The sequence below is a fragment of the Sapajus apella genome, unplaced genomic scaffold (assembly GCF_009761245.1).
Source record: "Sapajus apella isolate SASKATOON/1434 unplaced genomic scaffold, GSC_monkey_1.0 scaffold20, whole genome shotgun sequence".
Classification (NCBI taxonomy): domain Eukaryota; kingdom Metazoa; phylum Chordata; class Mammalia; order Primates; family Cebidae; genus Sapajus; species Sapajus apella.
In genome coordinates, this window is record NW_022436960.1 from 3309824 (window position 1) to 3336720 (window position 26897).

Below are 26897 nucleotides of genomic sequence, written 5' to 3' on the forward strand. Positions count from 1 at the left end.
TGGGGAACTGAAGTAGCATCTTTGTGGCCTCTGAACAGTCCACAATTAAACCAGGCTTCAACCCAAAAACAAAGGACTTTAAAGCCCTCCACAGAGTCACCAAGACTGCAGGGGGATAGGACAAATGGAGGAAGAAGGGTCAAGCCAGGGAGAGAGGCAGGGAGAGAAGGACCAGAGCAAGGAGAGGAGGAGCCCAGCCCTGGCATGCGTGCGAGAAGCTATGGCTTGGAGCCCCCTGGCAGAGCCCCTTCTTGGACAGGAATGTGGCACACTGCAGCCTCTCAGCACCCAACGGCCTTGCTGCCTCAGTGCCCATCCATGTGGTATCCCAGGAGATGGAGAGGTTCTCAGGGCTGTAGTGAGCCTTGGGAGCCACCAGGTCTGATTTTGAGTGTGAGGCTCTAGCTGGAGGTGGTGGGGGTGGTTCTCACTGGCAAAGTCTTCTCTCCAAAGAGTGAAATCTCTCTTGCCAGGACTGCCCCCAGTAGTCAGGACCACAAAGGCTGTCTCTCTGTGCTGGTCTGGCGGCCCTGGCACGCCCCCCTCCAGGCCTCCCTTGGCCCCCATCTTGTCTTCTAGTTCCTTTCTGCCCTGGCTGTGCTCTTCCGGGTGGTTCTGGTTTGTATGAATCCCCTTCAGAATGAACTTTGCTGGAGCTCTGCCAGTAAGTTAGGTGTGCAGGAGTCCCTCCCCTCTCTGGGCTTCCGTTTAGTATAAAGTGAGAAGGGTGGAACCGAGGATCATCACCTCCAAATTTCTACAACTCTAAAGGACAAAGAAGGAGGAAATATACTAAAATGTTAATGGTGGCTATCTCGGGACTGTGGGGTTATATTCCTCTTTTTGAATTTCCAAATCATGCACTACCTCTAAATAAACAAATGTCTAAGAGTCTTACGGAAGACAATCCCTGGTTTGTGATCCACCTGCTTCAAGGTCTGGCAGGCGTGGGGTAGGCAGGGAACAGTGTGGCTCCTGTCCAGCTAATGCATTTTTATTTATACAGCCAAAAGCAGGTAGACAAGGTGAGGTAGTGCTGACCCCTCCTCCTGAAAAAGGGCTTCCTCTTGCCCACCCCTGAACATTTATGAGACACTGGGACACCAGCTCCCAGCTTGTCTGGGATAGAAGGGATGGGCTCAGTTTCCAGTTAGTCTCTATGGGAAAGGCATCCCCTGGGGCTCCTGAAAAGATAGAACCTGAGATCCTAGCAGTAGAGACAAAGGATCCAGCACTTGCTCCGTGATGCTTGATGGAATTTCTGGCCAACAAATGGCAGCCACCTGGTCTGAGCTGGGCAGAGTCCCAAGTCCTTCCAAGGCCTCCTCCCTGCTCTACCAACTTTCTGGTTGGCTCCCTCCCCTCTTTCCAGAGGGTCCCCCCATTTTACCGTGAGATTGCGCCATCCCTGGCACACCTTTCCCTCTTATTGCAAGGCCCTGCTTTCCTCACAGGTGCCATTCCTATCACCGAGTGAGGAAGCAAGTGTCCAAGCAAGAATGGAGTCTGTGAACTGGGCTAAGCCCTGGTCTGGCCACTATTTTTACAGTCACCTGGCCAAGGCCATACAGGAATTGGTGGCAGAGCTGGGACCAAAGCCCAGGACAAATATCTCCCAGCCCAGGGCTCTGTCCACCCCAGAGGCTCAGCCCTGGTTAATAAACAAACAGCTCCACATTTGTCTTTGGAAAACAAAGGAAGCTAGTGTTTAACCCTACCCTCTAGGCTCCATGCAGGGATGACAAATACCTGCCTGCCACCCTCCCTATTCTAAGACGTGCTTACACAGCTTAGTTGCTTGCGTAAAGGAATCCTGTGTGAATTTTCTAGTCTTTTCTGCCAAGTCCTTACCACATGAATTTAGGCTCAAGCAGGCTGACATATCTTACTCAGATTAACAGAGCCAACTGACCCACAAAATCCTACAACAGACCCTCATACCTAAGCCCTGGCCTTGGGCTTAGCAGAAACAGCTCAGCTTCATGGTGACCAATAGGTAAAACTGTGTCTAGGAACTCAGGGTTTGAAAGACCTGTCGAGCTGGAAGGTCATTACTTACAGATGTGGGGATAACACTTCAGAGAGTGGGGAATGACCAGGGCCACACTGGGAAGCACCAAAAGCCCTTGCAGTCTTGCACCAAAAACAAGACGCCAGAGAGGAAAAGCGTTCGAATTCTGAAAAAAGACACCGGGGGCCTGGTGCTGCCCATGTACTGGTGAGCAGCACCCCGTGTAGAAGGGTCCTGAGCCCCAGGGAAAGGGCAGGGGCTTGCCTAAGCTCACATCCACAATGGGGAAAGCAGGGCTAGACCCAGTCTCCGGCTTCCAGGCCAGGACACCCCACCCCCACTCCTTGGGCCACTAGGCTGTGCTCCTTAGGCGGGTTATTTTCCTGTAGAATATTTTTTCTTTCTTCCTAATATTCTTATTTCAGGATGCAAAACTAACCTTAAAATGAATCTCAAAAAGAACAAATTGTAACAAAAATCTGACACGCCTTAATGGTTTATGGAGCATCACTGCATTGTTTTTTTGTGACTAATCTGCCCAATCATCCATGGCTGGGTCTTTAACCCTGTTTTATAGGTGGGAAACTGAGGCTTGGAGAAGCTGCCCAAGGTCACGCACCTCCAGTGAACGGTGCTGCTAGAACAGAAGCTCGGGTCTCCCAGTGCCCAGTCGCTGCTTCCACCCTGCCGCTTCCGCAAGGATGTCTTTGCAAACCCTGTAGTTGCTCAGTGACAAATACTCGCCCCAAGATCCAGCACTCCCACCCCCATCCCTGGAGCAGGTGGGAGTAAAAGGAGAGGCCCATGAGGAGCAGGGAGGAGAGAGAGGGGCTCCCATCACCTACAGCTCACTCTGCAAAGCACGGTGCAGTCCCAGTGGCAGAAGCAAAAGCAGTGGAAGGCCCACTCCCTGCTGACCATCACGGGCAGGGCTCTGCGGCACAGGCCGGGGGTACGTCTCGCACTGGGCCACTTACCTCTTCTCCTCCGTTGCCTGGCTGGCGCAGTGGGTAACTGATACGCCATCCAACCATCAAGTGGGCTTCCCCACCTCAATCTTTAATGAGGCTGCTCAGCTAACCTATCAGAACCCTCCTGCCCACCTGACTCCAGCAAGCTCCCAGGGCCCTGGCCCTGAAGGACTGTCCAGACCCCTTGCAGGGCTCAGCTCACAGGCCTTGGTGATACCAGGTGTCTGCTAGGAGATACCCCCTGGTGGCACTTCTCAACCCTGTGGGAAATGGGACGGAACAGGGTAGGTGTGGAGTCAGAAGGGAGCAAGTGAGCAGAGAATGCCTGAGGGGCATGATTAAATTTGGCACCACCTCGAACTTTGGTATGGGAAAACCAAGTTGGCACCCTCTCACAGAAGGCCCATTTGATTCCTGCCTTCACCTGACCCCCACCCCACCGTGTGAAATGCTGTTTCTCCTGCAAACAGTCTCTTAGATGCTTCCTCTCTGGCCTGTCCAGATCCAAGCTTCATGCTCTCACTTGGGGGCTTTCCAAGAGTCTCCAAATGACCTCTCTGCCTCCACTTATCCCGCTGAGTCTGTGCTTACAGAGTAAATTCTGGAAAGCACTGAATTGGTCTTCCAGGCCATTCCTTGGCCAGGAAACTACTGTGGTTCCCCACTGGTCCACACGGGAACCTTGGGATTGGTTTCACCCTTACTTTGGGATTGGAGGTCTCTTAGGCTCCAACCTGCCTGGCCTAGTGCCCTGACTGCTGCTCCCAGCCAATCCCACCAAACCTCTCTCCTCTCTGAATGTCCCAACTCCCTTAGCACCTTCCCTTAGGAATGTCTATCATTCCCTCTTTCCTTCCCTGGAATATAGTTCAAATATGCAAAATATGCATGGATTTTAAGAGCACATCATTAGACTTCAAAGGAATGCCCCCTCCACCCCTCAGACTTGCTGCCTTGGAGGGGTATCTGAAGCTTGGCACCTTGTTTCTTCCTTGATTTTCCCTTTCCCGGCCCAAATCCTTCCCCACACAATTAACAGACTGATCCCAGGGGGCCTTGTAACACTGGGCTGGCTACTCACTTTCTCTCACTGGAACTTAATTTTCCCACCCACGGGGCTAGAGAAGCAGCATGAGGAAGATGATGACAGCAGCACCCACCGATGACTGAGTGCTCACTCCCTGCCGGGCACCATTCTGAGCATGTAGGCTTGAAGTCACTTAAGAGTTAAATTTGAGTCCTAGCTCTCACTTGCTCTTTGACCTTCCTCGTAGTTCCGGGCAGGAGGCTAAGCCCTGGGATGTTATGCTCAAAGCCTGCCCTTCTAGACCTGGTCCTGCCTGTTTCTCAAGCCCCGCTTTCTCTTCTCCCACATGCATCCAAGATCGCAGCTCTAGGTTCACATGCCTCCGCGCCGCTGCATATTTTGCTTCCTCTTTTTTGGGCTCCTTTTATTTTTTGGGGGCGGGGGGGGAAAGAGTCTTACTCTGTCGCTCAGGCTGGAGTGCAGTGGCACAATCTCGGCTCACTGCAACTTCCGCCCCCCGGGTTCAAGCGATTCTCCTGCCTCAGTCTCTGGAGTAGCTAGGACTATAGGTGTACACTACCACACTGAGCTAATTTTTGTATTTTTAGTAGAGACAGGATTTCACCATGTTCGTCAGGCTGGTCTCAAACTCCTGACCTCCTGATCCGCCCACCTCGACCTCCCAAAGTGCTGGGATTATAGGCATGAGCCACGGCACCCGGCCTGGGCCACTCTTCTAACTGGTGAATGTCTGTTCATCCCCTTTAAGACTTAGATCACGCATGCCCACCCCCAGGGCTCTCCCAGTAGCCCTCCCCTTCACTGCAGCCTCCCAGAAGCCCTGGGCTTTTCTCCATCATAGCATAACATACACTGCATTGACAAGGCTCTCTCTCCACCCAGCTGTGAGCTCTGTGAACACAGGAACCATGTCTTATTCATCTTTGTGTGCTGGTGCATGGCCCAGAACAGATGCTCAGTAATTCACAGATGAGGACATAGCTGTGGATACAAACTTCTCCCTTGGAACTTACACTAGAGAGGAGAGACAGACAACAAATAAAGATACAACATGTAGGAAAAAAAACACAGCAGGGAAAGAGAATTTAAGGAATGTGTGTGGGTCATTCTTAAGACAGGCAAACTCTCTGGTTAGGAGATATAAGCAGAGGCCTGGATGAAATGACGGAAGGAGCCCTGAGGTTATTTGGAGAGAAAACATTCTGGGCACAGGGGCCTTGGGTGTTGGGGCCCTGAATTAGGAGCACAGTTGGCAGGTGTGGGGCATGACATAACTGGAATGAAGGACAGGTAGGGAGTAGGGAGGAAGTGAGTTCAGAAAGACAGCCAGGACTACCGCATGCTGGGCTGGGTAAGAATGTGGACTATATTCTGGGTTCAGCTTAAAATCCTAGAGAGTTCTGAGCAAGGACCAATGACCTGACTGAGAGCTGAAAAGCAGTCTGCTTGCTGTGTGGGGAATGGAGCAGAGTGGGCTAAGCGCAGGAGCAGGCTGGTCAGGTGGTGGCTGCTGTGAATGCCCCTGTTGCATGCACACCTGGATGAGGGAGGGCAGGGGGCAGGACCTCAAACACTCACAGCCTGTCTACTCTCAAACTAGAAACTGTATCTCAAGTTCAGCACTTGTCTTTCTGAGTCTCTAGGGTTATCTACCAAAATATTTAAGCTGGCTCTTATCCTACATGAGCTGAAGCCAGAAGGAGGCTACTTATAAAACTCATTCCTTAGGAAAGAAATGATACATGCTATGTGAGGAAAAAAGCACAGCTGCGAATGAATTCTTCCCTCACTTTCAAAGATGTGGGCATGTGGCTAGAAAGATGGACCACGTTAAATGTTTATAACAACCTCTGACCAAGCTGGGTTATGGTTTAGGAAGCTCGGGGGCTGCCAGGTGAGCAGGGCCTTTGGAGAAGCAGTCTGGTCCACTGGGCAGAGACTGGGACTGGAAATAGGAGATCTGGGCTCTGGGCCTTGGGCTCTGCATTCACCAGTGTGGCCTGGAGCACGTTTCTTAGCACTGTGAACCTTTATTTCTTCCTTCTTAAAATGGAGAAAGCAATTCCTGCTGTCACCCTACAGTCTCAGGGGGATGCTGTAAAGATCTAGGGAGCCAAGGCACAAGAGCATCCACGAAGGGTGTCTGTTCCTTTCCGTAAGGTGTATACGGCTTAGCTCTGGGGGGTGGCACACCAGAAAGAAGTGACTCTGGTTATGACTGCGGGGTGACGTCCCAGTGTCTAGGGATTAGGCGCTCCAGGAAAAATTTGCATTCTCATGGTGCTGTATGCTTAAAAATCACAGTCCCATCTATTTTATCATTTGAGACTCATGACAACTTTGTGAGGTGGTTGTTACACCCATTTTAAGGATGAGGAAACTGGCCAGGTGCAGTGGCTCATGCCTGTAATTCCAGCACTTTGGGAGGTCGAGGTGGCGGATCACCTGGCCAACATGGTGAAACCCCGTCTCTACTAAAATACAAAAATTAGCTGGGCCTGGTGGCATACCTGTAGTCCCAGCTACTTGGGAGGCTGAGGCAGGAATAGATCACTTGAACCTGGGAGGTGGAGGTTGCAGTGAGCCAAGATGGCACCACTGCAATCCAGCCAGGGTGACAAAGTGAGACTCCATCTCGATACAAACAAAAGCCACAAGACCAAAAAAAAAAACACCAACCAAATAGATAAATAATTTTTTTTTTTTTTTTAAAGGAAACTAAGGCTAAGGCTTAGAATGGTGAAATGGCTTACTCAAGGTTTCACAGCTGCTCATGTGACAGGGTGGAGCAGATGCCTGGAGCTAGGGTGTGGTACTGTCACCTGCCTCTGGAGTCTGTGCCACTTCTGTCAACCCCGTGCTGACCATGGCAGGCACAGCTCAGCAGGCCGCTTCCTGAGCACCAGCAGGAGGTGTCAGGCAGGTGCTGGTAAGGCGAGGCTGGAGAATGAACCACTGCCTATCTTGAACCCTGACTGAGCACATGGAGTCCGGGCTGCCACCTACAGAAGACTAAAACCCCAAAGGAATCTCACCATTAGTGTTAGGGAGATAATCCTGGGGCTGGTGGAAGGAAGAGACCTTTCCTCCCTGGGATGTAAACTGCAACAAGCCAGCGGCTCTTCTGAGGACAATGGCAGCAGAAGGATGCTCTGAAACTGGGGCCCCATGAAGGAGGCGCAGTACTGCCAATGTGCCAAGGGAGACCCCCTGGGTCAGCCAGAGCCTCTTCTCAGACCTTGATTTGAACTTCCAAACCACCAAGATCTGCTGGTGCTGCCATCCTCCTCATCAGATCCCCCCATCCACCCCCGGCCCTGCAGGGGCCCAGTTCAAGCCCCGCTTCCCTCAAAAAGTGTCCCCTGGCCATCTGGGCCCAGGCAGCCTGGCTTCCCACTGTCTCCCAATGTGAGGGCTGCTGGCACCACCACAGGAGTTGATATTGTTAGTTACCTTTTTTCCCCCCCGAGATAAAGTCTTGCTCTGTTGCACAGGCTGGAGCGCACTGGTATAATCACAGCTCACTGCAGCCTGAAACTCCAGGGCTCAAGTGATCCTCCTACCTCAGCCTCCTGAGTAGCCTGGACCACAGGCACATGCCACCACACTCAGCTAAATTTTAATTCTTGTGTAAAGACAAAGGTTTTGCTATGTTGACCAGGCAGGTCTTGAACTGTTATGCTTAAGTGATCTCCCAAACTCTTAAAGGGCTGGGATTACAGGCATAAGCCACTGTGCCCAGCTGACATTGTTAGTTACCTTTGCAAATAATTTTCTTAAAAAGAGTAACTTAAAACTGTTATAGTAATTTACATGTGACAAAGAACGTTTACAAACATCAACTCATGGTACCCTCACAACAACCCTGTGAGGTGGGTCTGATTCAGCCATTTCACAGATGGAGAAACTGAGTCTTAGAAAGGTCAGTGACATGCTCAAGGGCACGCTACTGGCACAGCTGGTACTGGAACCACATCGAGTTCACATCCAAAGGTTCTTCCACAGTACGCACACCTCAGGGCCACAGCAGTTGAAGGCCCTTCCATAACTGTGGCTGGAGAAGCGTGTTCCTCTGTTTAGGGTGGTGATAAGCAGGCCAAGGTGACGGGTGCGATTTCTGTGTGAGACAATTCCATTAACCATGTCCCTCAATCACAGATAGCACCCCTCACCTTGAGCCCAGTTTCACAGGCTGCCCGGCAAGAGGTCTTGGATCAGGAGCTCCGTCTCAAGTCTGTAGGGAAGGGCGCGATGGCACAAAATGTTGGGCTCTGCGAGGCACACAATATGATGCGGGCGCAAGCTGGGAGCTCACTTACTCACCAGACACCTCTGACGTGTCACTCTCTTCAGGGGCTCCCGAGACAGACACAGACACAGACACAGACACCTGCCCTCAAGGAGCTCACAGTCTAGACAAACAAACCCAGGGTCCAAACAAATGGGACAGCAGCAGTGTGTGCAGAGCAGGAAAAGGGTGCCTGAGGTCTCCTGGGCACCGGGAAGGCTTCATAAACAGCAGAGCAAAGCATGAACAGAAGGCGCCCAGGAGTATGGGAAGAACGCGCATGAGGGCAGAAGCCGGGCCTCTGCAGACACAGCCCAGGGAAGACAGACTAAAGAAGGACAAGGCAAGGTAGATGAGTTACAACCCCGTTACAACATTTCCGGGGACAGTGTCGGGAGAGACGGTCCAATGAGTCAGGTGGACCCAGGGCTTGGGCCAGTGCACAGCCTTTGCTGCTGGACACGGTCCCTCTGGACCTCGATGTTGAGCTGGGGCCTGGGCTGAGTCAGGAGACAGGGTTCCAGGCACAGCAGCCTCTGGGTCCTGGTGTGCTCCTGCAGCCAGGCATGGATCTGCTCAGAGCTTGTAAGGCAGACAATGTGCGGGGTTTTGGGGTCCAGAGACAAAGAAGCCACTTCCTGAATTTCCAACCTGACTGGATTCATGCTGTGGGAACAGCAGGACATGCCAAGTGGCAGCTGACTGTTAAGACAGAGGCTAAAATCAAGCCCTGTGGGAGTGCAGGGAGGGAGTGCAAAGTCACAGCAGGGTGGCTGGAAAAGGCTCCATCTGCAGAGCCACATTATGACAGGACAAGAGAGATTTTAGAAGTGTGGGGAAAAGTGAGAGGGGAAGAAGGGCCAGAGGCACAGGAGAGTCTGGGTAAGGGTGTAACTGATGGTGTGACTCAGGTAGCTGTTGGCATGGAGGTGTACAAAGGCCCTGCCTGATCCAACATCTGGAGCCCCCCAGTGAGAACAGGGGTGGGTCAGCAAACAGACCTGTCCGCCTTTCAGAAAGTGGATGCCAGAGGGCAGCTGGGAGCAGGCAGAAGGCAGGGGGCTCGCTGTCCTGTTCCCCTCAGGCCTGGCCATGCTGGGCCTGCTTTCTCTCGGATGGCACAAGGTGCTAATGGTCCTGGCAGCCAGGGAGATAAAGACAACCTAGTACTTCCTTCTCTTTAGGGGAGAAAGGTAGGTAGTCTCAAATGGAAAGAGGTTTGTGAGAAGCAAAATTCAGCACCACCTCTAAGAGCTATGAGGTTTAACAACCATCCACTCCCCTCCAACCAGGATATGCAGCTGGGCCCGACTCTTCCCAGGAAGGTCTGTCTGTGAGTCCCTTTCCTGGGCTCTTTCTCAACACTGTGCTGATGTTACAGCCACTGGGCCACTGGGCATCGATGAAGGACATGAGAGGTTGAAAAACTGGGAAAAATTTTTTTTTTCTTTTTTTTGAGACGGAGTTTCGCTCTTGTTACCCAGGTTGGAGTGCAATGGCGCGATCTTGGCTCACCGCAACCTCCACCTCCTGGGTTCATGCAATTCTCCTGCCTCAGCCTCCCAAGTAGCTGGGACTACAGGCGTGAGCCACCACACCCAGCTAATTTTTTTTTTGTATTTTTAGTAGAGACGGGGTTTCACCATGTTGACCAGTATGGTCTCGATCTCTTGTGATCCACCCGCCTCGGCCTCCCAAAGTGCTGGGATTATAGGCGTGAGCCACCGTGCCCGGCCGAAAAATTTTATTATCTAGCACCAGGAGCTTCATATTTTGAAATATAGCAATGATGTTATTACATGCAAACCAAGTGGGAAATGGATGTACATTATGCCCCAAGAGCCAAAGAGAACAAGCACTTCATCCTGTGTTTTAATTCACCCAGATTCCCACTAAGCTAAGGGGTTTTTCTTTTTCTTTTCTTCATAGTCCCACCGTATGAAATCGATGAACTACTCTGGTTGCATCAGGGTGAGGGCCCTGGTGTACCTTGGTGGACCCCTGGAACTCCTCAAAATAACCAGTTTGAGATCCACTACATTCAACCCCCAAACTGCAAATAAACTTGCCTTTGATCACACATGCTTCTGTCCCACCCACCAACCCAATTCAGCACCAGGAGCAGGTCTGACAAGACCTCATTAGTGAGAACCAAATGGGAAGAAACAGTCAAAATCTAGTTACTTAACCCACCCCTCACCAGCACTGCTTTCCATGTACCTCGGCCCTCTTCCTAAAGCCCCACTCTGGTCCTTGGCCCAGAGAAAGTGATCGTCTATCGGGGAATGCTAGTGGAGGAATGCTGGGTGTGGCCATGGCTCTGCCCCAACTTGTCCTGTGGCCTGCACACATCCTCCCTGTCCCTGGGTTTGGTTTTATAATCTGTAAATGCAAATCATGACACCTAAGGCTCCTTCCCTGGCTCCCACTCACTGGCCCCACCCGGCCTAGACTATCTGCCTTCTATACCAGCAGAGGCTTTGCGGAGGATTTTCTTGAAAATTCACTCCCACTGTGGAGCTGAGTGCCATGAGCTTGGGGCCCTGCTTCAAGTGCCACCAGGGCCCTGCTCTCCTGGCGTAATAGGAGACAATGACATGATGACTCTGGTAAGTTCTGAGAGGACCTACAGTGGTTTAATGGAAGACTGCTGGATGTGGGGACAAAAAGAGGGGCAGCATGGGGAGCGGCCCTGAAGGCCACATCCCAGGCACTGGGCATCTTCATGTCATGTGACCTGCCAAGGGCCTGTGGTGTCATTCTACCTGCTGACGGAGGAGGTGACTTGCTCAGGATCATACAGACCCACTGTAGCCCAGCTCTAGGACATGCACTCTTCCTGCTAGACCAAGCTGCTCTCACTACACTTCCTGGCACTGGAGGAAAAGAGGAGCGTGTTCTCATCCCGGCTTCTCTTCCTGACTGGGTCGTAACAGGAAGTGGTTTGGGCCAAGTACTCACTTCCTCCCTCTGGGGCTCAGTTTTCCTGGCTGTGAGATGAGACAGACACTGTGCTATTGACATGGCTCTGCTAAGCGACGACCAGGCAAGACACAGATGCAATGCTGGAAAGAACCAGCCCGAGTTTTACAGAACTTTGAGGCTAGTCATTCTCAACCCTCTCAGGCCCAATGTTTCCTTTTTTATTATAACATTTTGTAATGATCCTTGCATTATCCTGAAGTGAAATTCATAGATTACATAATCTACCTACAAAAATTAGAAAAAGATCAGTATAATGCCTTAAGTGTACTGGAAAGGAGAGAGCAAACACAAGTAGTCTATAATAAAATGTGGATTACAACACATAAAGGGCCAGACCCAGCTGCATTAGGAGACAGAAATGATCCATGCCTGCACCCACGCTCAGATCCACCAGGAGCATGCTCAGATCCACCAGGAGTGTTACTGCTGCAAACGGCTGTGACGAAGGGGAGGTCCAGGGACAGTGCTGGAAACAGGACTTTCCAAAACCGAAAAAAACTCTTGGTAAAGTTACAAACAAAATTAAGTATGATTTTCTTTTGACATATGTAGTGGTTGAATTCCTAAAAAATTCAGCACATATTAAACCTGGTTTAAAAAATAAGTGCTTTTTCTTAAAACAGAACAAGTTCTGGCTCAGATAATAAATGAGTTTTTTGACTGCACGTTTTTGGTGGGACATGCAAAACAAGACTTCACTGCACGGGACAATCCTGCACGTTGCAATGTGTCTAGCGTACCTGGCCCTGCTGTCCCCTAAATCACCATCACCTCTCCGTTTCCACTTTGGCCCTGTTGAGAGCTTCTTGTCTAGTTTTATGCCGCCATTTCAGAGTCTAAAACATCAACACCTACAGAGAAGACAAAACATCACTGAAGCCACATTCGAGGTAATGGCTGAGTCGGGGCAAGAGCCTCTGCCCGACTTCCAGGACAGGTTCTCCTTGTGACTCAAGAGAGCTCGCGGAGAGTCCAACTTTCTGCAGAGTTTCAGACACTGTGGCAAGGGAGGCATTTTCCTTATTCAGTTGGGATGTGGCCAAGCGGCTGCTGCTGCTACAACCACTACTACTTACTGCTAGTCACCATCACAGCCTATCCTGCCTGTGCTAGGCTGTCTGTCTCGGAATACTTCTACACCTATCATCCCCTTGGACTCTCAGGCTGTGAGACAGAAATGCCAGGGATAACCACCACATTTCACAGACGAAGAACCAAGGTCCAGGAAAGGGAAGTGAGTTGCCCATGTCACATGCAAAGAAACAGTACAGCCAGATCTAGCACCCAGGTCTCTTGGTTTCCCTCAACACCATGACCTCTTACCAAGTGGATGGCGGCTTACCCAGCACCCTGAAGAAAGGGCCTCTTGCCTGGTAAAAGACTGTGGTGGACATTCAGTACTCTGTGTTCCAAATTAGGACACTGAGGCTCGCAAAGGTTCCTAGACCTGATGAGGTCACATGGTCAGTGGATGGTGGGGCTAGGATGAGTGCCAGGCCCCTGAGCCTCAGTCTGGAAGGCTAGAACTGGGGTCCCTGTTCTTAGAAGGCTGCTGAAGTTCAAAAGGTGAAATGGCATTGTGCATATATCGCACATATCCTGAGTCCCCGCTGTGTGTCTTCTGCGCTTGTTCTAGAAAGACAGGGATGACTGAGACAACACAGGTCCTGCTCCCAATAGGACTAGCATGCTAGTAGGGATGCTGGTACCAAAGAGATGCCCTGAATAAAACATGCTAAGTACCAGAAAGAGTAAACATGCAGGGCCAAGAGCACTGGCGGCAGCTGCCCAACAGGAGGCAGTGGGTGGAGCCTCAAGGGTGTGGCCCTGGATGCTGGCATGACCGGTGCAAGGTCTGAGCTCCGGAGCCCAGCGACTCTACAAAGCCCTCTGTGAGGCCAGCTCCCACCCGTTCCTCTCCTTCAGCTACAGCAGTAGCTCCAAAGGTCAGAAAAAAAAAAAAGGTCAAGGAAAAAGAAACTGGATTATACATCCCTAAAACCCTTCCTATCTTTAAATTCATTTAAGACTGCAGCTCTGAGAGAGGATTATTTATCTACACATTTATCTCACAGTGGAGCTGCCATGTTTCTTTCTCATGTTCCTGTAGTGATTCATCCAGGGAAACTCTTTTTCAAATAGGCACTCAGACTCTTGATAGCTCCAAATAAAGATTATTATTAGGACTGTTAATTGTTATTACTATTTTTAGTGCCTAACTACCTCACCCCCATCATAATGGGAGCTTTGCAAGGTTTGTAAAAACCTTGCAAAGTTCTCTGAGAACTTTCTGAGGAGCAGGGAAAGTCTCTGCCCTGGGGCCCTCACAGTAGTGTGGAGCTCCTCATTCCTTAGAGTTTTCTCAAATAAACCAAGTGACCACCTTCACCAATTAGAAGGCATGACTCATAAAATAACTTATGCTTTGAGACAGTATTATCCACATGAATAACCAATTAATCCAATGTGAGGAAAGGAGCAGCCAAAGTCAGATATCTGATCAACGATGAAAAGTAATGACTTTCGGCTTTCAGGGTCAGATATTACAACAAAGAAAAAGAAAAGTGATAGCTGAAGGTCTGCCTGAGAGTAGAAAGATTTAAACAACCACCGTCATAATAGAAGGACTCAAAAGTCAAGTCCCCTGGGGCTGCTGAATGCAGAGGCAGACTGCACTTGTCCCCGGCCCAGTGCCACCTGAAAAGGTCACAGTGGGTTACAGCAACTATTTACCAAATACTTGCTGTGTGTTAGGAACTGTCCTGAGCACTCTAAAGGGATGATCACAGTTAATCCTCAGAACAACCAATGGCAGGTACAGGTCAGGTAACTGGGGCACAGGGAGATCAAGGAACTTGCTCAGGGTAAGTACAAACGCGTGCATGCGCGCACACACACACACGCACACAAATATGTATACACTCACGCTCACGTGCGCCCTCCTGTAGCACATGCATGCATATACCCACAGTGCACGGGGCTCTGGGCACAGGGATGTGAGAAACATAGAGATGGGTGGCATGAGCCTTCTGTCCTCAGGAGCTTGTATCTATACATTCAACACTCAACATGGGGAGCATGGGGAGCACAGAGAAGGGGCACCTCACCCTGACCTGGGGTGGGAATGAGGGGAGCCACAGAAGTCTTCCCAGAGAAACGGACATCGGTAGAGAAGAAAGATCAGTACACGAACAGGCAAAATGAAGAGGAAATGGATAAAGAATGTCCGGGGGGCCAAGCTGGGAGGTAGAAGTTGAGGGAAGAGGAAAGTTTTGCAGGGAGAGCATTAGGCTGGATCCAGAGGGCTGGGGAGGATGTTGATAAGCAGAGATGGTAAGAAAACATTCCAGGGAGGGAACAATATTTGAAAAGTTTGGGATCCAATCCCTACAGAATGCTGCCTTTTCTAGATTTGGCCTTGGCTGTGTGCCTTTCTACTGTCTGCATATTTTTAGAAAAGAAAAACACAAGCTCATCTGAAAGCTCCCTGTGTGCTCCTGTCACTTTTAGTATCCTTTTCCTTTTAAAAAAAAAAAAAAATCTCTGGCACAATGTAAAATGACAACCTCTCAAGCCCCAGAGCCATGGAATCCTGCCTCTGGTTTCTGGTTTTTTTTTTTTTTTTTTTTTTTTTTTTTAAGTTTTGAAGACGGAGTCTCACTTTGTCACCAGCCTGGAGTGCAGCGGCACAATCTTGGCTCACTGCAAACTCCACCTCCTGGATTCAAGTGATTCTCCTGTCTCAGCCTCCCGAATAGCTGGGACTACAGATGTGCGCCACTACACCCAGCTAATTTTTCTATTTTTTAAAATTTTAGTAGAGACAGGGTTTCACCATGTTGGCCAGGATGGTCTCGAACTCTTGACCTTGTAATCTACCTGTCTTGGCCTCCCAAAGTGCTGGGATTATAGGCGTGAGCCACCATGCCCAGCCTTTCTGTAGGAAGGTGCCAGGATCAGCAGGCAGCAGAGAAATACTCTGGTCAGAACTGCCCTTTAAGGAGAGAAGACGAATGGGTGGGTGGGCGCCGGCATGGGAGAAAGAAAATGCCAGCCTTCCTTCTGGTGCTTCTGGAGGATTATAGGTCTCTTAGCTGCTAGCTCTCCCTTCCCCACCATTACACCAGATGGCGTCTCTTTCAGAAGCCAGACCAGTAAGAGCCAAGGAATCTCTCTGTGACCTGCAAACACGACTCTAGGTGCCAAACAAGAAGTTTCTCCAGCAGAAGGAAAGGTCCAAGGAATGACAAGCATGAATAATAGCAAGTCCTAAAATGTAGACAATGTAGACATTATTAGATAGCCAAGGAGGTGTACTTAGCCTCTCTCATGAGCCTGGAACATACCACATGACATTAAGTGAAAGGAAATACAGGGTTGCTTTGTTGCACACGCCTAGAGAGTGGGGAATTATGCAGATATAACAAAAGGTGCAAGGAGGCTGTGTTCCTCCATGCTGTACTGCACTTGTCAAAGGTACTGCTAAAAATAACAGACAAGATTAAACTGCCTACTAATGTCTGAAAAATGTTAACCCTTGCCAGTAAAGAAAAATATAAATCAGACCAGGCAAAGTGGCTCACACCTATAATCCTAGCACTTTAGGAGGCTGAGGTGGGTGAATCACTTGAGGTAAGTAGTTCAAAACCAGCCTGGCCAACATGGTGAAACGTTGTCTCTACTAAAAATACAAAAATTAGCCAGGTGTGGTGGTGAGTGCCTGTAGTCCCAGCTACTCAGGAGGCTGAGGCAAGGGAATCACTCAAACCCGGGAGGCGGAGGTTGCAGTAAGCTGAGATCATGCCACTGCACTTCAGCCTGGGCGACAGAGCAAGATTCCATCCACTCCCACAAAAAGAAAGCAAATCAAAATGTTTTCCCTTCTCTTGTGTTTACAAAGATTAAAGAGAGTACTAAAGCCTAATGCTTGTGAAGTCTGACAGGTGGGAAACTGTTGCGTGCTGGACAGCAGACAAACTGGGTTGTTCATACTAGAAGGCATCTGGCGAGACTTCCCAAAACTTTATTAAAAAAAATTTTCTATTATTGATTAATTGATTGATTGAGATGGAGTTTTGCTCCCTAGGCTAGAATGCAATGGTGCAATCTTGGCTTACTGCAACCTCTGTTTCTAGATTCAAGTGATTCTCCTGCCTCAGCCTCCCAAATAGCTGGGATTACAGGCATGCGCCACCATGCCTGGCTAATTTTGTATTTTTAGTAGAGATGCGGTTTCTCCATGTTGGTCAGGCTGGTCTTGAACTCCTGACCTCAGGTGAGCTGCCTGCCTCAGCCTCCCAAAGTGCTGGGATTACTGGTGTGAGCCACCATGCTTGGCCTAATTTTGTCTTTTTAGTAGAGATGGGGTTTTACCATGTTGGCCAGGCTGGTCTCGAACTCCTCACCTCAGGTGATCTACCCACCTTAGCCTCCCAAAGTGCTGGGATTATAGGCATGAGCCACCGCCCCCCACCCCAAAACTTGAAAAGCATATATTGTTTGACACAGAAACATGCTCAAGGAAAATAACTGGACAAGCATGCAAATATGGACACATGAGGTAAAGTACACATACACATAAATATACAAGAATGCCCTCCACGACATGAGTGTAATTGTGGAAAACGGGAACAACCAACGTGTTTATAAAAGTAGATGGTGCTTACATTATGGCGCATCTTTACACGGTCCTCAGTGGAGTACCTTAACCACATAAATGTTGGAAGATTCATATTTCCTTTTTTTTTTTTTTTCCAGACAGTCTTGCTCTGTCACACAGGCTGGAACGCAGTGGTGCAATCTTGGCTTACTGCAACCTCTGCCTCCCAGGCTCAAACAATCCTCTCGCCTCAGCCCTCCGGGCTCAAACAATCCTCTCACCTCAGCCCCCTGGGTTCAAACAATCCTCTCACCTCAGCCTCCCGGGCTCAAACAATCCTCTCACCTCAGCCCTCCAGGTTCAAACAATCCTCTTGCCTCAGCCCCCCGGGTTCAAACAATCCTCTTGCCTCAGCCCCCCGGGTTCAAACAATCCTCTCGCCTCTGCCTCCCGGGCTCAAGCAATCCTCTCGCCTCAGCCTCCCAAGTAGTTGAGACTACAGACACATATATGCCACCAAGCCCAGCTAACCATATACACTGTATGATTTCATTTACATGACGCTTAAAAACAAAAGTGGACTTCGTAGCTATTCTTAAGTGCAGGGACTGCAAGGAGGGGCCTTTTGGTGCTCACTACATTTTCTTTCTTGGTCTGGCACTGGGAACTGTGGACACATGTATATACCAACTCATCAAGCTGCAGCTGCTGATCTGCCCATGGCATTGTCAGTAGGCTTGGACCTCAGCTGAAGCAAAAGCTTATTCCTCAGTGGGCTGTAGGACCTCCTGTCCATGCAAAGGAGGCCACTACTGGCTGAACCAGAACGGGCAACTAACTGCTCCTCTTCCTGAAAGCTTCAAACGGGCTACTCTCACATTTTACACAAACATCCAAACTAGCTGGTGACTCCCACCCTCGCCACAAGACACTCATTCAAGCCCAGGAGATGCAGGAAGTTGGGTTCTGGATCTGACTTACTGGCTGACACTGAGAAATTATTTCCTCATACTGGGGAATGGCTTTCTTATCTGAAAATAAGGGCAGGATTAACTGATTTACTTGTGATTCTCTGGTGAATTTAATAAAATAACTAATAGTTTTTATTTAATTTAAGCACTTGCCCTGAAAGTGCTTTTTTTTTCTTTGCCCCTCAAGGTATCTGTATGTACAAATAAAATAAAGCTTAACTCACACATCTTGGAGGCAGGCGACGTAAGTTCAGGTGTGGAAACATTAAACTCAGCTCACAACTCTTGGGTGGAAACAGACAGTAAACATTTGCTGGGCGCTTACGATCCCTCAGGCCCTATGTTCATTACTCAACACTGCCATGGTTAAGACTCATGCTATCCAAATACTAAGCAGAAAGTTCACAAACTTTAGAGCATTGTCAAGATAGGGAAAACTGTAAGTACCTGCTCTATGCATGCCCCGTGGGAAACATGTTCAAAACATCAAAACATGTTCTTTATTCCCACTCTGTGTGTGTCTGTGTGTGTGTGTGTGTGTGTGTGTGTGTGTGTGTAAGAGACAGGATCTCACTATGTTGCCCAGGCTGGACTTGAACTCTTGGACTCAAGTGATCCTCCCACCTCAGCCTCATGAACTGTAGGCATGCACCACCATGCTCAGATCTCCTAGTGCTTAAACTGGTCCTAAAGCGCCAATATATCAGGCCCAGTACACACATTTTTATTTATTTATTTATCTATTTATTTATTTATTTTGTAGAGACAGCATCTTGCTATGTTGCCCATGCTGGTCTTGAACTCCTCAAGTGATACTTCTGCCTTGGTTTCTCAAAGTATTAGGATTATAGGCTTGAGCACTGTGTCAGGCCCCAGTAGACATTTAAATGCCACAGCCCTCCTGGTTCTGAGTATTGTCTCTTCATTTCCCTCCTCAATTCTGGTAGCAGCAATAATGATGATTGTAATAATACTCACAAATACTAATACAGAGTGGCTACCAGGCCAGGCAACCTGAGAAACATTTTATATTCAAGTTCATTTAAATGTAGAAAAAATCCTATATTCCTCATTTTATAGGTAAGGAAATTGAGGCACAGAAGAATTGAGTAACTTGCTCAAGAGTTCCTCTGCTAGCATGGGTCAGAACCAGGACTCAAACCAACCCGTGTGACTCCACACCTGGTTGTTAACAACCAAGCTCTCCCAAGGCAGGCTCTCCAGCCAACCGCAGGACCATAACCCAGGCAATCTAGACACCCGGCCTGGGAAAGCCTTGTTTCTCCCTCTAAAGATACCATTGCAAATATCCAATAAAAGTCATATGTAATTTTGCTTCTTTAACAGCGCTGCTGAGAAACTTTTTGCTAGCCCCTCTCCCACTGTCTACCCTAAGTATCAAGCCCACCCAAAGTCTTCCAGGTATTTGGGGCCTTTCACTATGCAAGCCCCATTGCCTTTCCAATTTCATTTTCAATCTCCTTCCTATCTGCACTCCAGGCCCCAGAAACGCCACATCACCCTCTTCCTAGCACATGTGGATCACTCTGGCCCTTCTGCCTTTGCTGCTCTTCCTGCCTGTGATGCCTATTCCTGCCTCTGCCTATGAACTGCTCACCCTTTAGAACTCTGGCTCAGATGTCACCACTGCTGTAAAGTCTCCCTTGGCGGCTCTGAAAGGCAGTTACTTATGTCCTATTCTGTGGTCCCTAAGTATCTTGCATGTACCTTTATTAAAACATTTATTGCAATACATTCTGGTTTGTTGTTTATGAACCTGTCTACTTTGAAAAACTAAGTGCCTTGAGGGGAAGGCTGCTGTTCACTTCTTTTGTTTTTTTTTTTTTTTGAGACGGAGTTTCGCTCTTGTTACCCAGGCTGGAGTGCAATGGCGCGATCTCGGCTCACCGCAACCTCCGCCTCCCGGGTTCAGGCAATTCTCCTGCCTCAGCCTCCTGAGTAGCTGGGATTACAGGCACGCGCCACCATGCCCAGCTAATTTTTTGTAGTTTTAGTAGAGACGGGGTTTCACCATGTTGACCAGGATGGTCTCGATCTCCTGACCTTGTGATCCACCCGCCTCGGCCTCCCAAAGTGCTGGGATTACAGGCTTGAGCCACCGCGCCCGGCCTGTTCACTTCTTATCTATTTTGCCTAGACAGTTTCTTGCCCTCAGTAAGTACTTAATGAACTTTTGTTAAACATATAATGAATAATTAGATTCAAAAATAAATTCTTGATTGTTTTATCCTGTCTTTCCCAAATGTTTGTTCTAGAATATGAAAACACGATGGCAAGTTTAAAACAGATCTGGATGTGTGGCTTTAGGGACACATCTGTACAAATCTATAGCTCACAAATGGCAAAGAGATACAAACTCCATTATTTCCTCCTCTGAACTGTTAATATCTCTAAATCTAGAGGCAGGCAGCAGGCTTCTCTGAGAACACATGCGACGTCAGCTCAATCCAGTGACACTGCTAGGACACCCAGAGAACCAGAGCTGAGGGAGGGAAGAGGTAGAACAAGAGAGAGTCTCGGCATCAGGCCAAAACAAAGCCCTACTTACCTCCTTCTTGGGAATTCATGATGTTCAGGGCAAACAGCATTGCATTGGAGAATGTGGTCGCCTCTTCTTTACTTGCAAAGTTTAAGCCGTAGACTTGGCGGGCATCTCGCCACTGGTGGAAGGTTGGCGTGGCCTGATTGTACTTCAGCCCTTTCACGATTGAATAATTGATCACAACCTGGAGGAGAAAGGAGAGAGAAATACGTGTAAATAAATAAAATGTAAGTGAGCTGGAGGGCGCTGTGATGGGTCAAGTATACTATATCCTTGAGAGGACAGGGAGATGGGGATGGGGTTTGAAGAAGGGAAAATCAGTATCAAGCAGATTTTCAGACCATAATCTACAGAACAGTGAGGGTTTGCAAAACCTGTTCTTTCCTTTAACTAATAATGCTATGTAGTTCCAACCTCCAGATGAACAGCTGAGCTGGGAGTCAGGTCCCCTGGGTTCTGGCCTGGCCCTGCCTCTTAGCCACTCCACTTAAGGCAGTCATGGTACTTCGCTGGGGCTCAGTTTCTCCAATTATGAGATGGGGATAATAATTCTGGCTTTATAAATATAATGGGGTTACTGTGAAGATCACATTGTGATATGTATCTTACCTATATCTTATTTATAGCTTGCCTTTAGATATAAAGCTCCTAAGGACAAGTCTTCTATAATTCATATTTATGCCTCCTATAGCCCTCTGCACAGTGTCTAGTACTTCAAATGCATTAATAAGCCATTTTTTTGTCCAACGGATAACCTGGAAAGTTGACGTGTCACACATCTATACAGCATTATCCATATCTTTATTATTAATCAATAAAAAGCATCAACTGGCTGCCAGGAGCAATGCCAGGCCCAGCAGGGAAGGATACAGAGATGACAGAATCCAGACATTCAACTGCTTACAAGCTGCCAGGGATTCAACACCAGGTCTGCCTGACTTCTAAAATTCTGCTCTTTCAGACATTTAAAAGAGGATTATTTTGGCCTGGCATGGCAGCTCACACCTGTAATCCCAGCACCTTGCGGGGTCGAGGCGGGAGGATCACCTGAGGTTGAGAGTTTGAGACCAGCCTGATCAACATGTAGAAATCCCGTCTCTACTAAAACTACAAAATTAGCCGGGTGAGGTGGTGCATGCCTGTAATCCCAGCTACTTGGGAGACTGTGGCAGGAGAATTGCTTGAACCCAGGAGGTGGAGGTTGCGGTGAGCCAAGATCGTGCCATTGCACTCTAGCCTGGGCAACAAGAGCAAAGCTCTGTCTCAAAAAAAAAAAAAAAAACAACGAAAAAAAGGGATTATTTCAAAGTACTCTAAGACCATATTCATAAGTGGTGCCCTGGAGGAAAAGATGCTGGGGCTGGAGCCCTCATTCTGCTTCCCATCCCTTCTAGCTCGAAGCCACATGATCTAACATCACAACACTTATGAATTATCAGTTTTCTTGCCTGTCAAATGGAGAAGAATGTGATACAACTATGGCATGGCACCCTCATTGTGTGTTGTGAGGATTAAATTATATATGAGAAAGTAACTGACACAGCTCCTGGCACAAGGTAGGCTGTCAATGGCTGAATGGAGAAGTATGAAGACCACTACAAATGGAAGTATGCAAGCAGCGTCTGGATGGGGCCAGAGGGCCAGTTGTTAGAGATGCCATGGAAAGGATTTTGCTTTAGAAGTACAAGATGATTTCTCAGATCTCGTCTGGTTTTGAGGCTGCAGGACTGACTGTGATCTGAGGTTGGGACTAACTCTCTCTATGTTGATTTATCACTTTCCTCTACTGTTCCACACTGCTGTGCTTGCTGGATAAGGTAAAACCAGAGGACAACAAACACGGGTGCCATCCAGAAAAGCAGTTTTCCAAGTCTTAGGTGAAGGCGGGCTTGGGTCTTCCTAAGACAGGCAGAGGCAGGGAAAGGGGAGACATACACATATAGTACACTAAATTAGCTGAAGAAACATAATTGAGGCTGGGCACCATGGCTCATGCCTATAATCCCAGCACTTTGGGAGGCCGAGGCGGGAGGATCACCTGAGGTCAGAAGTTTAAGACTAGCCTGGCCAACACGGCGAGACCCTGTCTCTGCTAAAAACACAAAAATTAGCCGGGAATGGTGGTGGATGCCTGTAGTCCCAGCTACTCGGGAGGCTGAGGCATGAGAATTACTTGACCCCAGGAGGAGGAGGTTGCAGTGAGTCCAGATTACACCACTGCACTCCAGCCTGAGTAACAGAGCCAGACTCTGTCTCAAAAAAAAGAAACGTAATGGTTTCACAACCTAATTGTTACATATTGACAGGCACGTATTTTGGCCAAAATCTATACACAAGTTCCTGGGTGGTTCTCTATTTTTTTGCTCTTTGTGCTTGGGGTACATATTCATGTGCACATACAGCTAAACCAAAAGAACTGGCCTGGGGATGACTAGGTTTAGTTATACATCATCAGAAAAAGCACTAATAAGAACTGGCGAAATGGACCATTGTTAAAACAGCTCTTAAGATTAGAGGACACATTTATAGTGGAACAGTGACCAGAATGAGAGAAGAGAAAAAGCTGCTTCATTCTGCCCTGTTAAGTCCCTATCAGAAGTTGTGTTCAAGTTTTTTTGTTTTCATTTTTGGTGTTACATTTCTAGCAGACATTAATGAACTGAAGCAAGCCAGAGGAAAATGCTTTAAATTGATGAAGGTCTCAAAACCACCTTCTATCAGGAATGGTTAAGAGATACTGAAGCAAAATAAAAGATGCTTTAGTATCTCAGGACTACTGTCTCCAGATACTTGAGGGGATGTTCTGGGGAAATGAAATTTAGAACCCTTGGCCAGGCGCGGTGGCTCAGCCTGTAATCCCAGCACTTTGTGAGGCCGAGGCCGGCGGGTCACAAGGTCAGGAGATCGAGACCATCCTAGCCAACATGGTGAAATCCCGTCTCTACTAAAAATACAAAAATTAGCTGGGCATGGTGGTGTGTGCCTGTAATCCTAGCTACTGGGGAGGCTGAGACAGGAGAATCACTTGAACCAGGGAGTTGGAGGTTGCAGTGAGCTGAGAATGCACTACTGCACTCCAGCCTAGATGACAGAGTGAGACTCCATCTCAAAAAAAAAAAAAAAAAAAAAAAAAAAAGAAATTTAGAACCCTATGATTTGATTTTTAATTAAAAAAAATATTTAGTATGGTTTTTAAATATAGAGTCTTGCTCCAGGCTGGAGTGCATTGGTGTGATCTCGGCTCACTGCAGCCTCCGCCTCCTGGGTTCAACTGATATTCCTGTCTCAGCCTCCTGAGTAACTGAGACCACAGGTGCATGCCTCCATGCCCCAGCTAATTTTTTTTCTTTGTTTGTTTGTTTGCTTTTACTAGAGTCAGGATTTCACCACGTTGGCCAGGCTGGTCTCGAACTCCTGACTTCAAGTGATCCTCCTGTCTTGGCCTCCCAAAGTGCTGGGATTACAGGCATGAGTCACCAGGCCTGGCCTGGGACCCTATGATTCGAGATCTCTGGTTGGCTGCATTCTTGAGAGAGAAACTTAAGGTGAGCGAGAATTTTTTTTTCTAAACCTCAAAGTAGCTCTTGGGGGGAAATGAGAATTGAGGGGCAGCTGATACCTAATCCAGAATACAAAGAGTATGGCCAGCAGACAATCACTGAAGGGGCTCAACAGGACCTTAGGGACTATCTAACTCAATTTGCTCTTTTTATAGTCAGGAAATGAGATCCAGGGAGAATGAGTGACTTGTCCAAAGTTACACAGTAAGCTAACAGGAGAATTGGATTTAGAAGCTGAGGCCTTTGTGATTTTTTTTTTTTTTGCCAGTATGGTAGTCCCCCCTTATCCATGCAGGACTGGTTCCAAGACCCCCAGTGACTGCCTGAAATGTGGTTAGTAAAGAACCCTATATAGACTATGTTTTTTCTTATATATACATACATACATACATACCTATGATAAAGTTTAACTCATAAATTAGCCATAGTCAGAGATTAACAACAATAACTAATAATAAAATAGAACAATTATAATATTTGGAATGGCATGCAATTTAAAATTTATGACTTATTTATTTCTGGAATTTCTCATTTACTATTTTTGGCCTGCAGTGGATCTTGGGTATGTGAAACCTCAGAAAGTGAAGCCACAGCTAAGCGGGGTACTGCTGTATAATGAGCTGCAATCCTTCTTCCTATTCCCTCTCTGGTCCTAGCACTAACCTTCAAAGAGCCTCATAAATCACTTCCAACTGCAGGAAGTTTTAGCATACTGGACTGGGCGAGTGCAATGAAGCCCTTCTAGACAAATCCCTGTTCTATAAGTTCTCTGGGCTCTGCCACACATGGCTGGTCGCCGACTTAGGGCTCCTGGGCCTGCCAGTTCTGCTCTGTCCACAACAACGGTACAAAGGCTGCTCACCAAGTGCTGCCGTTTGGTGTCTACTCACAGCGCAACGGTCTATGACTGCTCTGAAGACAATCATACATGAGCAGAGGATTTTACGTCAGAGGGCTCTGCATTAAAACCCTGGCTTTATTACTTTTCAGTTGTATAACCTTAGACAAGTTGCTCATATCAGTTTCCTCACATGTAAGATGAAGAAAATATTATAAATAATACTGCACTGAATATTCTTGTGAAGAGGTATTTCTACAGAATATATCCCTGTAAGCTGAATGACTAGACATGACCATTTAAAAATTTGTATTTATCATTTGAAAACTGACTTCTAAAATAGGGGAGTCCAATGCAATGTGTTTGAATGTATGTGCAGTGACACAAGGCCAATGTCACTTGACCATCTGCTGAGAGGTGTCCAGTGTTTATTAACTGCCAGACAGGCCTGACCAGCCAACAGCTAAAACCTCAGTACCTAATGGTTCCACCTCTGTGTTTACTCTGCTTAGAGTGAGTCAGAGGATCCACCTGAACACGTGCATTTTTGCAAGTCCACTTTTGGTTGGGGCTGTTTCATTTAGTACCCCTCACCCAAAACTCCCCTGTAGAGATAATCATGTTTCTTATTTCTAGCATCATTGGCAAAATGCATCTGTTCTTCAGCTACATAGAAATGGATTCCTGTGGTACATGGTATGTACTCTTTTGTTTCTGGTTTCCTTCCCTCAACACGATGTTTATGAGATTTGCCATGTTATTGCATATATCCATATTTCATTCATTTTTTTTTTTTTAGATGGAGTTTTGCACCTGTCACCCAGGCTGGAGTGCAATGGCACAATCTCAGCTCACTGTAACCTCTGCCTCCTGGGTTCACGCAATTCTCCTACCTCAGCCTCCCAGCTGTGCACCACCACGCCAGGCTAATTTTTGTATTTTTAGTATTGATGGGGTTTCACCATGTTGGCCAGGCTGGTCTTGAACCCCTGATCTCAGGTGATCTGCCCACCTCAGTCTTCCAAAGTGCTGAGGCGCCACATCTGGCTGAATTCTTATTGACTGCTACATAGTATATTCCATTTTTTAACCACAAATAACTTCTCCATTTTCCTGTGGATGAACATGGGTAGTTTCGTGTTCTTGGCTGTTATGAACACAACTGTTATGAACATTTTTGTACATGTCTTTTAGTGAACATAGGCACTTGTAAGGATATAAGAAAAAGTAAAGTGTTTTTCTTATTCTTTTTTTTGAGACCCCCCAAAATGAGATGGGGTCTCATTCTGTCACCCACGCTGGAGTGGAGTGGCAATGATCATGGCTCACTGCAGCCTCAAACTCCTGGGCTCAAGGGATCCTCCTGCTTCAGCCTCCTGAATAGCTGGGACATAGGTGTGTGCCACCATGCCCAGTTAATTTAAAACTTTTTTATTTACAGAGACGAGGTGTTGCTATGTTGCCCAGGCTGCTCTTGAACTCCTGGGTTCAACTGATCCTCCTGCCTCAGCCTCTCAAAGTGCTGTACACTCATACAGTTATGAGCCACTGCACCCAGCCTCTATTCTCTACTTTCACACTCCAGATGTGTGCGGGTATTTCAAACAGGCAATTCTGCAGATTCTCAAGAAGACACCAAGTGTCCTCTGTAATTGTAACGTTATGTACCTGGAGACAGCATCAGATACCACAGGTTGAGGGCTGAGTCCCACAAGACTATCCCAACTTCAGATGCCAGTCACAAGTTCTGGTTTGTAACTTGCGCTTCTCACCCATGGGTTATAAATCAGGGTTCTCATGATCCCTACCTTGGGTCTGATGAATTTGCTAGCATGCTCACAAAACTCAGGGAAAACAGCTTACCGGGGTTTACTGATTTCTTAACAAAGGGCATAACGAAGGCTACAGATGAGCGGGCAGATGGGAGATGCACAGGGCAAAGGATGTAGGAAGAGGCACGGAGCTTCTCTGCCCTCCCTGGGCACACCCCTCCAGGAACCTCCACCAGGTCAGCTCTCTGGAAGCTCTTGCAACCCTGCCTTTTTGGGCCTTTTATGGAGACT

At 47.9% G+C, this 26897-nt stretch overlaps 1 protein-coding gene across 5 annotated transcripts in view; it reads right to left on the reverse strand.

The window, feature by feature from the left end:
* The window catches only part of EVL (Enah/Vasp-like), a 182733-nt gene that overhangs the window by 26738 nt on the left and 129098 nt on the right, over positions 1–26897 (reverse strand). For all 5 annotated transcript variants that reach the window (XM_032287422.1, XM_032287420.1, XM_032287421.1 and 2 more), the window contains exon 3: positions 20443–20620. In XM_032287422.1, coding sequence (XP_032143313.1) covers positions 20443–20620 — 178 coding nt within the window. The remainder of the gene's footprint in view (positions 1–20442; positions 20621–26897) is intronic.